This window comes from Salvelinus namaycush, chromosome 3 (assembly GCF_016432855.1).
Source record: "Salvelinus namaycush isolate Seneca chromosome 3, SaNama_1.0, whole genome shotgun sequence".
NCBI lineage: Eukaryota > Metazoa > Chordata > Actinopteri > Salmoniformes > Salmonidae > Salvelinus > Salvelinus namaycush.
In genome coordinates, this window is record NC_052309.1 from 73,758,924 (window position 1) to 73,773,411 (window position 14,488).

General features: G+C 42.2%; 1 protein-coding gene across 3 annotated transcripts; it reads left to right on the forward strand.

The window, feature by feature from the left end:
- The first annotated feature begins 1,228 nt into the window (after positions 1-1,228).
- On the forward strand, positions 1,229-12,669 carry LOC120037868 (casein kinase I). Of its 3 annotated transcripts, none has more exons than XM_038983837.1 (11): positions 1,229-1,520; positions 3,668-3,758; positions 3,990-4,100; positions 4,395-4,543; positions 4,942-5,170; positions 8,391-8,561; positions 8,725-8,873; positions 9,220-9,409; positions 9,828-9,967; positions 10,290-10,356; positions 10,489-12,669. In XM_038983837.1, the coding sequence occupies exons 2-10, from the start codon at positions 3,683-3,685 to the stop codon at positions 10,320-10,322; spliced, it is 1,248 nt and encodes a 415-aa protein (XP_038839765.1). In that variant the 5' UTR covers positions 1,229-1,520; positions 3,668-3,682; the 3' UTR covers positions 10,323-10,356; positions 10,489-12,669. The 3 variants fall into 3 exon arrangements, with proteins under 3 accessions (XP_038839765.1, XP_038839772.1, XP_038839780.1); XM_038983844.1 differs by having other exon boundaries at positions 1,229-1,386; XM_038983852.1 differs by lacking the exon at positions 1,229-1,520 and adding an exon at positions 1,606-1,738.
- Positions 12,670-14,488: the final 1,819 nt, after the last annotated feature.

Sequence of the window (14,488 nt, forward strand, 5' to 3'; positions counted from 1 at the left end):
GTATGACAGTATGGAGTATTTAAATCCTGTATGTGAAAAACCAGAGATGGGCAACTTTGATGGGGGTGGGGGCCACAAATCTGAACTCGTGGCTGCAGTGGCTTGCGGGTCTGAATACCGACATCCATAACCACACGTGCAGTCAGAGCCGGCCCTAGCCAATTGGGGAATTTTGTTGGGCACCCCACCTTACCAACAAAACATTTTGCCATGGGGTGGGGAGAAGATTTAGCAATTTTATAACACAGTTCCTGCAATTTTACTGATTTTGCCATAGGGTGGAGAGAAATGTTTGTAGTTTTGAATATGAGAGTGAATAACAAAATCAATGGGGAAACCTGTCGGTAATTTGACCATGATTACTACAAGTTTAGATAGCTGGCTAGACTAATTTATCAATCTAAAAAATGTTAGCTGATTAATTGGGCTAATTGAGTGACTGTCAGTGACTGACGTAACAAGAAAAAAACTTGATGCACTACCAAATTTGGAAATTGCACCGTGTGTTCTACTATTCTGACTTTCAACATCAAGTTTAGACCCCAACTGAGTTCCACAAAAGGGGGGGGGCTGCCAGTTGCCCATCACTGTGCAAAACCATCAGGGTCTGAGGTACCTTATGGGGACCTCCGCTGTTCTTTCACTTCTGCTGCTTGTGTCTAAACTCCAGGGTGCGGGACTATGGAGAACCCTTTGGTAATGTGGATGAGGACTAATGTCTGGATGGAATCTTCACTATCTCTAAACCAGAACCATTGCTATTTGTTATGATGGCTCTTGTCTTCACTCTATTATCCTTCATAACAATGTTCATAAGAATCTAATCTTCCTGCAAAGGCCTATTCTCTGAATAACTGAACAAAAGCCAACTCTCTATGCTTGCGTTTACACAAACAGCCCAATTCTGATCTTCTTTACACTAATCTTTTCATATCAGCACTTTTTCAGCACTGATCTGATTGGTCAAAAGACCAATTAGTGAGAGAAATATCAGAATTGGGCTGCCTGTGTAAATGCATATTATTTTCACTAATTCAGTTGTATCTATTTTCTGAGGCTGCCTATTCCTCAAATGTGTAACATTTAAGAATGTCTACAGTTGTAGCTGTTCTATTTCCTTAAGGCAATCCGGGTGCTTCTGACATCATCGATGTTGGTCAATGGTGCGTTGCAAGTAACGAGAGGGGGAGACAGAACTCTGATAGAGACGGCCATTCGTATTGAAGCTTCACTATCAACAAGGAGTATAGCCGATGCTAAAGGAAAATTGGGGTATGAGAGCCACCAGAATCCGTTCCCATCCTTCGCTGCCCGGGGCCCAGTCTGACTGACAACCTTCGGATCAGCACCGCCACTGAACCACCTCTCTAATAAACCTAATATCGTGTGAGTAGTGTACTGGGGAACCGACGAAACCAGGGGGGAAAGGGAACTTGATTCGACCGAACCGGAGTCTTGTATTCAGAGCGTCGCAGAGGGGGAGGGGGCGAATAGAGATGTCTATCACTGGAGAACATAGGGTAGGTAAGGGTGCGGCTAGAATAAAGTCAAAATGTTACATGATCGTATACACTGTCAACTATTTGTGAAGCTTGAAGGTATTTAAAATGGTGTGAATGACTGGTACATGGTTGAAGCGGCAAGCGTATTCTCGGGCTACTTACTAGCTAGGCACAACCACTGCTGTATACGGACAGTTGGTATTGTCACAGTAGCAACCTTTTGTTTGAAGTGTACGGTAGATGTTATTATTATTGTAACCAGTTCGACTTTTGAGTGATCTTAAATGTCACAACTATTCAACCTAGTTGAGATGCTTCCCTTTTGATTGTTACCAACGCAGCGACAGCTTTCTAAAAGATGACGTAAGAAGATGTTGGGTTGATGATACTCAAATCCGTAAAAGGATTTTGTCCATGCAAATGTTACATTTCACGTTGCCGTACCTAGCTAATACATTAACACTAGGTGAAATAGACTGGCATTATGTAGGTCTAGTTGTATTTTTTCTGAAAAAGTGTCCCTTTTCATGTGGTTGTGAAATCCTCCTAGCTTTTTGTTAAGACAGAATTCCTCTTAAAGAGAACGCATTGTAATTCTATGTAGGTTACAGGCCCACACTGATGAAATGATTCAAGTCAGTAAATACTCTGTAGTGTTTCATGGGAATAGTGGTAATGGTTGAATATTGCAATACATGGTGCCGGAGTGTATGATTTACACTGTAGTTACCACTTCCTGATCGTTTCCTACCAAAATATAAAGCCTGGCTCTGAACTGTGATCTATTGATAAAACCTCTCACATGACCCAGTAGGATTAATCAACTGCTAAATAATTAATGTTAGGCCTGAGCTGGGTCTCTACAGTTGAAATCCTCATGTTGTAATGAAACCTAACCCTTTATTAACCCTAATCCATCTACTGCCATCACATATGTATTTCTGTCTGTCACCTGATGCCTCTTCTGACAACACTACAGGCAATGGGAAGAACCTCATGCCAATTTTTTGGAATCATTTCCGGAAAGATATTTGGTCCCCCTTCGTAGTTTAAATATGCACAACTAGTCCTGCACAATTGATGACTTTTTCCATTCCCGAATTGGTATGCCCATTGCCACACAACTCTGAGTTTGACCGAGAATGCTTCTTCTTGTTCTTCCTCGTTCTGCTCTGTCATGAGCTACTTGCATTTCCAAAGTATTATGTTGAGAGGAAGTAGACCTGTAATCATGGTGAGGTATAATGTGGTCAGTGTTGTAGGATGGCCTAGGCCTAATCATAGGAAAAACATGACACGGTCATACACATACAATGAAAAGCTCTATAGTAGTTTAGTAATGAGAACTGACAGAATGCTTCCCATCTGTATGTACTACATTGTCAACTGAGAGATAGAAAAAGCTTTTCTTAGGCCACCTAAATTGGTGTGGCGCTCTATAAAGTATGCCTCATATCCTTCTCCAGGTCTTGCTCTAAAGTTCATTGCACAGATTCCTTTCTGGGCTTTGACACACATACAGCCCACGCAGCAGCGCCTTTGCAGTGGCTGCAGAATATGGCGTGGTTGAGGGTGCTAAATAAATGATGATCCTGCTCCAGTGTCATGTGCAGTTTGGCTCAGAAGACTCACTTCCTTCCCTCCCTCGTGTCTGCCAATTTCTACTATCTCGGCCCCAGCTGACTCTGGAGAGCTCTCCCATGCCCTTCCAAGCAGATATGTTGTTGCTCTTTCTCTTGTCTCTCTTTCGGGCCTTATCTTCCATATTTCCCTCTGTATTTCCCACTTTCTCTGTACCACCTCTCCTCAGCAGCCCTACAAATGTAATTGTGTGGCCTATCGCTGGAATCCAGACAGCTGTCTGCTAATCAACCCGCTCAAGCTACACACTCACTCAATTCATTTAGTTGTTTGCAGTTAATGGTCATCCTGTTTGGAATGTGTAAAGTGACCATTGTAAGATGGCCTACCGCTGGTTCAGGAAGAAATGTTCCATTAGTCAAAGTTTGCCTTCGATTCGAGGTCTAGTGAATTAAGTTGGATTTGTATCATTTCTGTTTCTTTTCATTTGCAAATTAGCCTATGCCAAGTGTAAAATATTAGACTGTACGGTCATGGTTGCCTCGTAACATCTTGGCCTCTTCTCGTCTGTTTTGTGTCCATAGTGAACTTTCAACACCATGGATCTGAGAGTGGGGAACAAGTACCGACTGGGACGGAAAATAGGGAGTGGGTCCTTTGGAGACATTTACCTTGGTAAGTGGAAGTGCTCCATCTCCCTCTGTTAGCATTTCTCTTCTTCCTTGTCCTTTTCTCCATTTGCCTCTGTCTACTGGCCTAGTCCCCATATTGGCTTTTATCCTCCTCTTAGCCTTACACTTTCTTTCCATTCCCTGGGTGTTCAACCGGAGTTTCTTTCCATGTTCATGGTTCACAAGTTGCTCCTGAGTCTAGCCCTGGTGTGTGTGTGTGCGTGCGCTTCCTCAGGTGCCAACATTGCCACGGGCGAGGAGGTGGCCATTAAGTTGGAATGTGTGAAGACCAAACACCCACAGCTGCACATCGAGAGCAAGTTCTATAAGATGATGCAGGGAGGAGGTGAGGAGAATGGGGGGGGGGGGGTAACTGAGAAGGAACATTAGTAAATGCCATATTGACACGTCTGAGTGTATTGGGATCTGTAAGTAGTGACTATCATAAATGATCAAATGTACCCAGTTATTGCATTTATTTCATTTCAGAAGTATCATGTTCACCAAAATAATGTGTTGAGCACTGAAACACTCTTTTGCTGAAGTTGTTGTTGTAATGACATTAGCCGTAAAGGATGTATGCGCAAGTAACTATGGTTAGATGTACACTAAAAGCTACTTCTTTGTGCCTGCCTGACAGTGGGGATTCCCTCGATAAAGTGGTGCGGGGCAGAGGGAGACTACAACGTCATGGTGATGGAGCTCCTGGGCCCCAGTCTGGAAGACCTCTTCAACTTCTGTTCCCGCAAGTTCAGCCTCAAAACGGTGCTACTGCTGGCAGACCAGATGGTACAGAACTCTTATGGTGTCATCTTTTCCCCTCAACATTCATTGTACTGTTTGTCCTCTATACCCTTTAACACTAACTCTGTCTGCTGTCCTAACTTTGCTTGTGCTGCTGTGTCACCCTTTTCTCTTAACTTGGCTGTGTAGTCGTATTACTCTTCTATGGTATTTGGCTGTCCTCTCTCCACTTCCTGTCCTCATTGTTCTTCCTTTTGCTCAGATTTGTTCTTTTACTTATTGTTTCTGTTTTTACCGATGTGCCCCTGAAGGCATTGGCTGTTGGAGGGTTTAAATTACTGTTAGCTTACAGTAAGGTTTCAAGGCTTTTACAGACCATGCCAGCAGAGCTTTCTGTTGTCTCGCTTCTCCTTTTCTTCTGAATCCCCCTCTGTCCTCTCCAGATCAGTCGCATCGAGTACATCCACTCCAAGAACTTCATCCATCGCGACGTCAAGCCTGACAACTTCCTCATGGGGCTGGGGAAGAAGGGCAACCTGGTGTACATCATCGACTTTGGCTTGGCCAAGAAGTACAGAGACGCCCGCACACACCAGCACATCCCCTACAGGGAGAACAAGAACCTGACGGGCACTGCACGCTACGCATCCATCAACACCCACCTGGGCATCGGTAAGGGACTTTTTAAGTCACCTCCTCCTGTTTGGCTGAAATATCTAAATGTCTTTATGAATGTGATTTCATTTTACCCTCCAATGCTCATGCCTAGTGTTGAGATTAGAGGTTGACCGATTAATCGGAATGGCCGAATAATTAGGGCCGATTTCAAGTTTTCATAACAATCGGAAATCAGTTATTTTTGACACTGATTTTGCAGATTAAAAAATATATATATATATTTTTACACCTTTTATTTAACTTGGCAAGTCAGTTAGCCAGGGAAAATGTAGAGCGCCAAATAAAAAAAATAAAAAGATATAAAATCAAACTTTCATTAAATCACACATATAAGATACCAAATTAAAGCTACACTCGTTGTGAATCCAGCCAACATGTCAGATTTCAAAAAGGCTTTTCGGCGAAAGCATAAGATGCTATTATCTGATGATAGCACAACAGTAAACAAAGAGAGTGTAGCATATTTCAACCCTGCAGGCGCAACACAAAACGCAGAAATAAAATATAAATCATGCCTTTGACGAATTTCTTTTGTTGGCACTCCAATATGTCCCATAAACATCACAAATGGTCCTTTTGTTCGATTAATTATGTCCAAAATGTCAATTTATTTGGCGCGTTTGATCCAGAAAAAAACAGCTTCCAATTTGCGCAACGTCACTACAAAATATCTCAAAAATTACCTCTAAACTTTGCCCAAACATTTCAAACTACTTTTTGACCACTGCGCCAGGGTGGTCTAGGGCACTGCATCGCAGTGCTAGCTGCGCCACCAGAGTCTCTGGGTTCGCGCCCAGGCTCTGTCGCAGCCGGCCGCAACCGGGAGGTCCGTGGGACGAAGCACAATTGGCATAGCGTCGTCCGGGTTAGGGAGGGTTTGGCCGGTAGGGATATCCTTGTCTCAGTATGTAAAAATGTAATAAAATGTATGCACTCTACTGTAAGTCGCTCTGGATAAGAGCGTCTGCTAAATGACTAAAATGTAAATGTAAAATGTTGTAATACAACTTAAGGCATTTGTAAACGTTAATAATCAATCAAATTGAAGACGGGTCTATCTGTTTTCAATACAGGATGACAACAAACTAACGCTACTTTTCTAGTCTTGCGCAACTCTCAAACAGTACACATAACGTTACACTGATTCCAGGTGGGCATTCTTCTTCATTGCACAAATGAATAACCTCAACCTATTTCCAAAGACTGACATCCAGTGGAAGCGGTAGGAACTGCAAACAGGTTGATTTAGAAATCTAGTATCCCAATGAAAACTCATTGAACAGACGGTGACCTCAAAAAGAAAAAGATCTGAATGGTTAGTCCTCGGGGTTTTGCCTGCTACATAAGTTCTGTGATACTCACAGACATGATTCAAACAGTTTTAGAAACTTCCGAGTGTTTTCTATCCAAATCTACTAATAATATGCATATCTTATATTCTGGGGATGAGTAGAAGGAAGTTGAAATTGGGCACGCTATTTATCCAAAAGTGAAAATGCTGCCCCCTATCCTAGAGAAGTTAAGAACACATTCTTATTTTCAATGACGGCCTAGGAACGGTGGGTTAACTGCCTTGTTCAGGGGCAGAACGACAGATTTATACCTTGTCAGCTCAGGGATTCAATCTTGCAAACTTACGGTTAACTAGTCCAACGCTCTAACCACCTGCCTCACAAGGAGCCCGCCTGTTACGCGAAGGCAGTAAGAAGCCAGGGTAAGTTGCTAGCTAGCATTAAACTTATCTTATAAAAAAACAATCAATCAATCATAATCACTAGTTATAACTACACATGGTTAATGATATTACTAGTTTATCTAGCGTGTCCTGCATTGCATATAATCGATGCAGTGCGCATTCGCGAAAAAGGACTGTCGTTGCTCCAACGTGTACCTAACCATAAACATCAATGCCTTTCTTAAAATCAATACATAGAAGTATATATTTTTAAACCTGCATATTTAGCTAAAATAAATCCAGGTTAGCAGGCAATATTAACCAGGTGAAATTGTGTCACTTCTCTTGCACGCAGAGTCAGGGTATATGCAACAGTTTGGGTCGCCTGGCTCATTGTGAACTAATTTGCCAGAATTTTATGTAATTATGACATAACATTGAAGGTTGTGCAATGTAACAGGAATATTTAGACTGATGGATGCCACCCGTTTAGATAAAATACGGAGCGGTTCCGTATTTCACTGAAAGAATAAATGTTTTGTTTTCGAGATGATAGTTTCCGGATTCGACCATATTAATGACCTAAGGCTCGTATTACTGTGTTTTATGTTATAATTAAGTCTATGATTTGATAGAGCAATGGTGGCACCAGCAGGCTCGTAAGCATTCATTCAAACAGCACTTTTGTGCTATTTGCCAGTAGCTCTGCTGTTTATGAATTCAAGCCTATCAACTCCCGAGATTAGGCTGGTGTAACCGATGTGAAATGGCTAGCTAGTTAGCTGGGTGCGCGCTAATAGCGTTTCAAACGTCACTCGCTCTGAGACTTGGAGTAGTTGTTCCCCTTGCTCTGCATGGGTAACGCTGCTTCGAGGGTGGCTGTTGTCGATGTGTTCCTGGTTCGAGCCCAGGTAGCGGCGAGGAGAGGGATGGAAGCTATACTGTTACACTGGCAATACTAAAGAACATATAAGAACATCCAATAGTCAAAGGTATATGAAATACAAATCGTATAGAGAGAAATAGTCCTATAATTCCTATAATAACTACAACTTAAAACTTCTTACCTAGGAATATTGAAGACTCATGTTAAAAGGAACCACCAGCTTTCATATGTTCTCATGTTCTGAGCAAGGAACTAAAACGTTAGCTTTCTTACATGGCACATATTGCACTTTTACTTTCTTCTCCAACACTTTGTTTTTGCATTATTTAAACCAAATTGAACATGTTTCATTATTTATTTGAGGCTAAATTGATTTTATTGATGTATTATATTAAGTTAAAATAAGTGTTCATTTAGTATTGTTGTAATTGTCATTATTACAAATGCATTTAAAAAATCGACCGATTTAATCGGTATCGGCTTTTTTGGTCCCCCAATAATCGGTATCGGCGTTAAAAAATCATAATAGGTCGACCTCTAGTTGAGATGTAGTGACTATTGTCCCCTTGTCCTTAGCTTATATATTTTGATACCACTCGATCCTGTCTATGTCCTAAATAGCAAATCATTCAAAGCTGTCTCCCGTTCTTCAGAGCAGTCTCGGCGTGATGACCTGGAGTCTCTGGGATATGTCCTCATGTACTTCAACCTGGGCTCTCTGCCCTGGCAAGGCCTCAAAGCCGCCACAAAGAGACAGAAGTACGAACGCATCAGCGAGAAAAAAATGTCCACCCCCATTGAGGTGCTCTGCAAAGGATACCCCTGTAAGTGACTACTAGTATCTGTCTGGGCTGTGACATTTGTATCAATGTGTGGACAACTATTTTCCTTCTCTATAGTGTTGTAACAAACGTTTGCATATACCACAGTCTCTCAATCCTGGGTTTTTGCTCACCCTTCCCTTTTATTGGCATTGCTTGTCTGCAGCCGAGTTCTCCACCTACCTGAATTTTTGCCGCTCGCTGCGCTTTGACGACAAGCCAGACTACTCATACCTTCGTCAGCTCTTCAGGAATCTGTTCCACAGACAAGGCTTCTCCTATGACTACGTATTCGACTGGAACATGCTCAAATTTGTGAGTTTGCCACACCAAAGCTCTTATTCTTTACAAGGAACTAAGTGCTACATTCTGTCTGTACACCAGGTCTCTCCAACCCTGTTCCTGGAGAGCTACTGTCCTGTAGGTTTTCACTCCAACCCTAATCTTGCACACCTGATTCTAATAATTAGCTGGTTGATAAGATGAATCAGGTTAGTTACAACGGGTTGGAGCGAAAACCTACAGGAGGATAGCTCTCCAAAAACAGGGTTGTAAAGCAGTGGTATACACTATCCATAGTGTCCACATAATCAGAATGATTTGGATGTAGTTTTCTATGTAGAGGTATGGGTTTGCTGTAACCTGTGTGGTCTCTTATCAGGGTGCCAGTAGGACAGCAGAAGACGGTGAGAGGAGGGGAGCTGACGAAAGGGACGAGCGTATCGTAGGAGGCCCTCGGGGATCCGCTGCACGGGGTCTCCCGCCAGGGCCAAACCCACCAGTCGCCAACAGAGTTAGGAATGGACCAGAGCAGGCCATCTCTAGCCCCGCCTCACGGGTGCAGCAGTCTGGTGAGCACACACCTGTGCTCTTTTTAACTAGAGCTATAGTTGAATGGAATAGGAACATTTAGGAAATTATCCAAAAAGGGCAAATAGAGCGAGTGTGTGACTTACACATTTCAGTTAATTACTATAGCTCCCTTCTGCCAATCAGTGTAATTTTGTAAATGCCGGATCTCTATGGCAAGACGCATCATTCATCCAAGTTTCATCAATCGTCCCAGTGCTGTCAGATTGCGTGTGACTAATTTACGAACGGAGACCGAGCCGCAGACCACTGCCCGATTTCATTGTGGGGGACAATGAAATAGCTTTTGATATAGATAAATCATTTTGTAAACGCATTGACAGAAATGACGGTTTGCAGTCAACAGTTCTATTTTTAAATAGAAATAGAACTGTCTCCCTTGTATTCTTCCTCTTTCAGGGAACACGTCGCCGCGGGCTATCTCTCGCGCTGAGCGTGAGCGGAAGGTGAGCATGCGGCTCCACCGAGGAGCCCCCGCAAATGTGTCATCCTCTGACCTCACAGCCCGTCTTGACCAATCCCGAATTTCCACATCGCAGGTACGCTAAAGCTACCCAAACATGCGTCATCACAAACCCTAAAACCCAGGTGCCATGCACCTGAGCCCAACTCCTACGACCAACTTTTTGAGGGGGAATATCAACTGGAAAAATGTCCACCCTTCCAGAAAAAGATGACATTTCTTGTCAAAGAGTCAGAGGACTTCCTATTAGTGTTTAGCTTCTATATTATGTAGCATGCAGTGGGTTGATTATTACTTTTATATTGTGCCACAGTTGCGGCACTCACTTGATCGCCCTCTTATTTGCACTCCAATTTTCAGAGTCATTTGTTCTCTCCCCTCCTTTTCTCTCTCTGCAGGTCAGCATGCCATTTGATCACCTGGGGAAGTGAAATATTCAACTCCACATGCACTGGATACTGACAGGTGAGGATGTCTCTTTCCCTAAGTTGACACGCGCAGGACTTAAGGAAATGTACCTAGTTTGTCAGACAGGTGATAAATAACAAGAAAACACTATCTACACATCCGACTAAAATACGCAATCTTCCCTTGCAGGGCTTCAAGAGATCCTTTGTCCCAGTTTTGTTTCTGTTGTGAATTTTTGCCAATTGGACAAATAAGTGGATCTTGGAGGAAAGGACAGAGAATCATAAACCGATGACAGTTGGTCAAGGACTGCAGGAATTTCTACCCTCCACCCTAACGTTGATGGGATAAACCTGGCCTATAATAGTACGAGGATAAGATAGTGAATAACACCCTCCTCTCCACTGACCTATTTACCCCATGGTAGCTTGGATCATGCACCCCCTGCCAGACACCTTTGTCCCTCCCCCACTATTCTTTGGGTGGCTGGCAGAGGTAGAAGACTGATTTTGGGGGTTGAAAAAGACAAGCGGGTGCTCCTTTGCCAAATATAGTTGCGGGCACAAACGCGTTCCAAACCAAGAAAAGGTCAACTCGAAATTTGGGCTTGTGTGGATTTAGCCATTTCTGTTTACACCTTCAAAGACCACACACACAAATGTACCCATGTATGTTTTAACCAGTTCATTTATAGAATAGTAAGGGGCTGTACTCATTGGTATGATTTACTGTGCATATTTTGTGAATAGATCATATTCATTTGGTGGGGGTCCTTTTGAGGCTTGGGCAGTTTTAATTTCTTATTTGATGTTTTAACTCGGAAAGGTACAGCTAAAGAGAAGGAATGGTGAGAAGGATGGAGAGATGGGTAGGTGGTAGATGAAGCCATGAGAAGAAAGGAAGAGCAAGTGAATATTAGCTGAAATGATGTTGGGTTCTTTTCCTACTTTATCTCTTACTGAATTGCTAATTCTCCACTTTAGCCTAGCATTTAGGCCACTTCAGCCCACTTTGGAACTGATGTTGCCCAAAAGCCAACACCTCACACAATGATTGAGGTGAACATGCGTTTTCTACCCTTCTCCTGCTTTCATTTATTCACACTTGTTTTTTTATCCTCCCTTTTTGCACACTTTGGTCTCCTTTTGATTTGTGTTCTTTGGTCATAATATTTGGTAGGTTGGTAAGGTCAAAGCAACCATGCTTATTTTAAGACTGTGCAACACTCTTAAGACATGGGAGAGTCACAAGCTTTCTTAATGTATTTGACCAGAGACTGCGATGAACAAGTTGGCAAATGATGGTGGCTATGGTTTTCATGATTGTTCTTAACGTCAACTTTTACATTTTATTTTTATGCTTTTCTTTTTGTATGTCTGATAGGAATGGACGAGCTCTGTACTTGATTGAAGGGGGGTGGCGCATCAAGTGCAATGGATTTTTTTATTTTATTTTTACTTCACTGTAAATATTTTTTATTTCTGTGTAAAGCCAAAATGTGGTTGGTTGTTTTTAAGGTGTAATGTCGAAATATACATACTAAATGCATAAATTGTGGCTGGGGATCAGAATAAAAAAAATTATTAAGTACTAAATTGGGAGGGATTTTAGAAACTTTTACATCGTCAACTGGGTCGTGTGTGTGTCGTCAGAAGTGTAGGTCTGGTGCATGGACTTTCAGAATTCCATAGGTCCCCTGTTAAGATCACAGGGCTGCTGGGGACAAACTGCAGGCTATACATTTCTCATGCCTCATTATTTGAGATTGTCCATCTCACTGTTCTTTTTCCGAAACTCCATTTTGTTTCTCTTGTGTACGAGGAAACTCTTGAAGTATTGCACTTATTTTTCCTATTTTATTACCAGCAGTTTGTTCATAGCCTGTTGAGAATTTGTCACTACTCTCCCCATCACTCCACTCAAAGCCTTTCCTGGAGGCTGTCCATGTTCTCCACCAAGGACCTGATATACGGCTGTCTACTTTTTTTTTTGTTTTACAAAAAAAGCACTCTTGAAAAAGGAGATGCTGACAGTGGGTTGACGTCATCGGTGCTTTCTATTGCAGAATAATTGGTCCCTGGATGTCATTTACCAGCACCCTTGATGTCATTGATAACTGGGACTCGGATGCAGTCACAGTGATGTCAGTTTCTGGTAATGACCTGTGTTTGCGACGTGTCCCTTTGGCAAGCCAGTGTGACCCAGTGGCAATGCAACTACGGGGAGGGATAGCGCTGGTCAGGTTATGGGGAGTATACACTTTATGTATTGCGTACTGATATCTTGTACAGTTCTTTAACACACTTTAACTTTATTTACAACAGTATTTGTGTATATTTTATGACGTAATAAAAAAATAAAACTTCCTCACTCTTTAGTAATTTGTTGAAATGGCTCTATTCTACTTCAGTTCTATGCACTTGTGTTGTGTACTGTTTATTTTTGTAACTGTAAAGTCGTGGCCAGAAGTTAAGAATGACACAAATATTAATTTTCACAAAGTCTGCTGCCTCAGTTTGTATGATGGAAATTTGCATATACTCCAGAATGTTATGAAGAGTGATCAGATGCAAATGAACTGAATTCCCCCCCCAAAAAATTCCACTGCATTTCAGCCCTGCCACAAAAGGACCAGCTGACATGTCAGTGATTCTCTCGTTAACACAGGTGTGAGTGTTGACAAGGCTGGAGATCAATCTGTCATGCAGATTGAGTTCTAATAACAGACTGGAAGCTTCAAAAGGAGGGTGGTGCTTGGAATCATTGTTCTTCCTTGGTTACCTGCAAGGAAACACATGCCGTCATCATTGCGTTGCACAAAAAGGGCTTCACAGGCAAGGATATTGCTGCCAGTAAGATTGCACCTAAATCAACCATTTGTCGGATCATCAAGAACTTCAATGAGAGCGGTTCAGTTGTTGTGAAGAAGGCTTCAGGGCGCCCAAGAAAGTCCAGCAAGCGCCAGGACCGTTTCCTAACGTTGATTCAGCTGTGGGATCGGGGCACCACCAGTACAGAGCTTGCTCAGGAATGGCAGCAGGCAGGTGTGAGTGCATCTGCACGCACAGTGAGGCGAAGACTTTTGGAGGATGGCCTGGTGTCAAGAAGGGCAGCAAAGAAGCCACTTCTCTCCAGGAAAAAAAGGTACAGGGATTGGACTGCTGAGGACTGGGGTAAAGTCATTTTCTCTGATGAATCCCCTTTCCGATTGTTTGGGGCATCTGGAAAAAAGCTTGTCCGGAGAAGACAAGGTAAGCGCTACCATCAGTCCTGTGTCATGCCAACAGTAAAGCATCCTGAGACCATTCGTGTGTGTGGGGTTGCTTCTCAGCCAAGGGAGTGGGCTCACTCACAATTTTGCCTAAGAACACAGCCATGAATAAAGAATGGTACCAACATATCCTCCGAGAGCAACTTCTCCCAACCATCCAGGAACAGTTTGGTGACGAACAATGCCTTTTCCAGCATGATGGAGCACATTGCCATAAGGGAAAAGTGATAAGTGGCTCGGGGAGAAAAACATTGATGTTTTGGGTCCATGGCCAGGAAACTCCCCAGACCTTAATCCCATTGAGAACTAGTGGTCAATCCTCGAGGCGGGTGGACAAACAAAAACCCAAAGCCTTTGACACGCTTGTAATTATACTTCAGTATTCCATAGTAACATTTGACAAAAATATCTAAAGACACCTAAGCAGCAAACTTTGTGGAAATTAATATTTGTCATTCTCTCAACTTTTGGCCACGACTATACATTGCATTTGGGAAATTACATGTTATTGTATCTAAAAGAGGACCATTTGAGGGGACTGTGGAGGTGTGACTGGGTCTGAAATGCTTTTTTTCAAAATTGAAATTAAATTGTCAATACAGTAATGAGACATCTCAGTACATATTTATATAAAGTCACTACACTTGAATACATGAAGATGTCAGGATTAATAAACATTTTACATTCAATTTGCATATACATTTTTAAAAGGATCTGGGTTTACATTTGTGAAATTATGTTAGAAAATATTGTTCTTGTCATTGACTAATTCTATAGATTTTAATAAATATTTAAGTTAAATTTTCCTGGTACGGATATATTACTGAAATTGAATGGAAGAAAACTTGGTTGCCCCTTTAATTTCTTTCACTTTGATACACAAATCAACTTTAAAATGGGGAAACTATTATCCAAATG

What these genes read in the sequence shown, in the direction of transcription:
- LOC120037868 (XM_038983837.1), top strand. Translation starts at nt 3,683, where the DNA reads ATGGATCTGAGAGTGGGGAACAAGTACCGACTGGGACGGAAAATAGGG. An exon ending in CTTTGGAGACATTTACCTTG is followed by an intron (nt 3,759 to 3,989) that starts GTAAGTGGAAGT and finishes GCGCTTCCTCAG; the next exon opens with GTGCCAACATTGCCACGGGC. An exon ending in TAAGATGATGCAGGGAGGAG is followed by an intron (nt 4,101 to 4,394) that starts GTGAGGAGAATG and finishes CCTGCCTGACAG; the next exon opens with TGGGGATTCCCTCGATAAAG.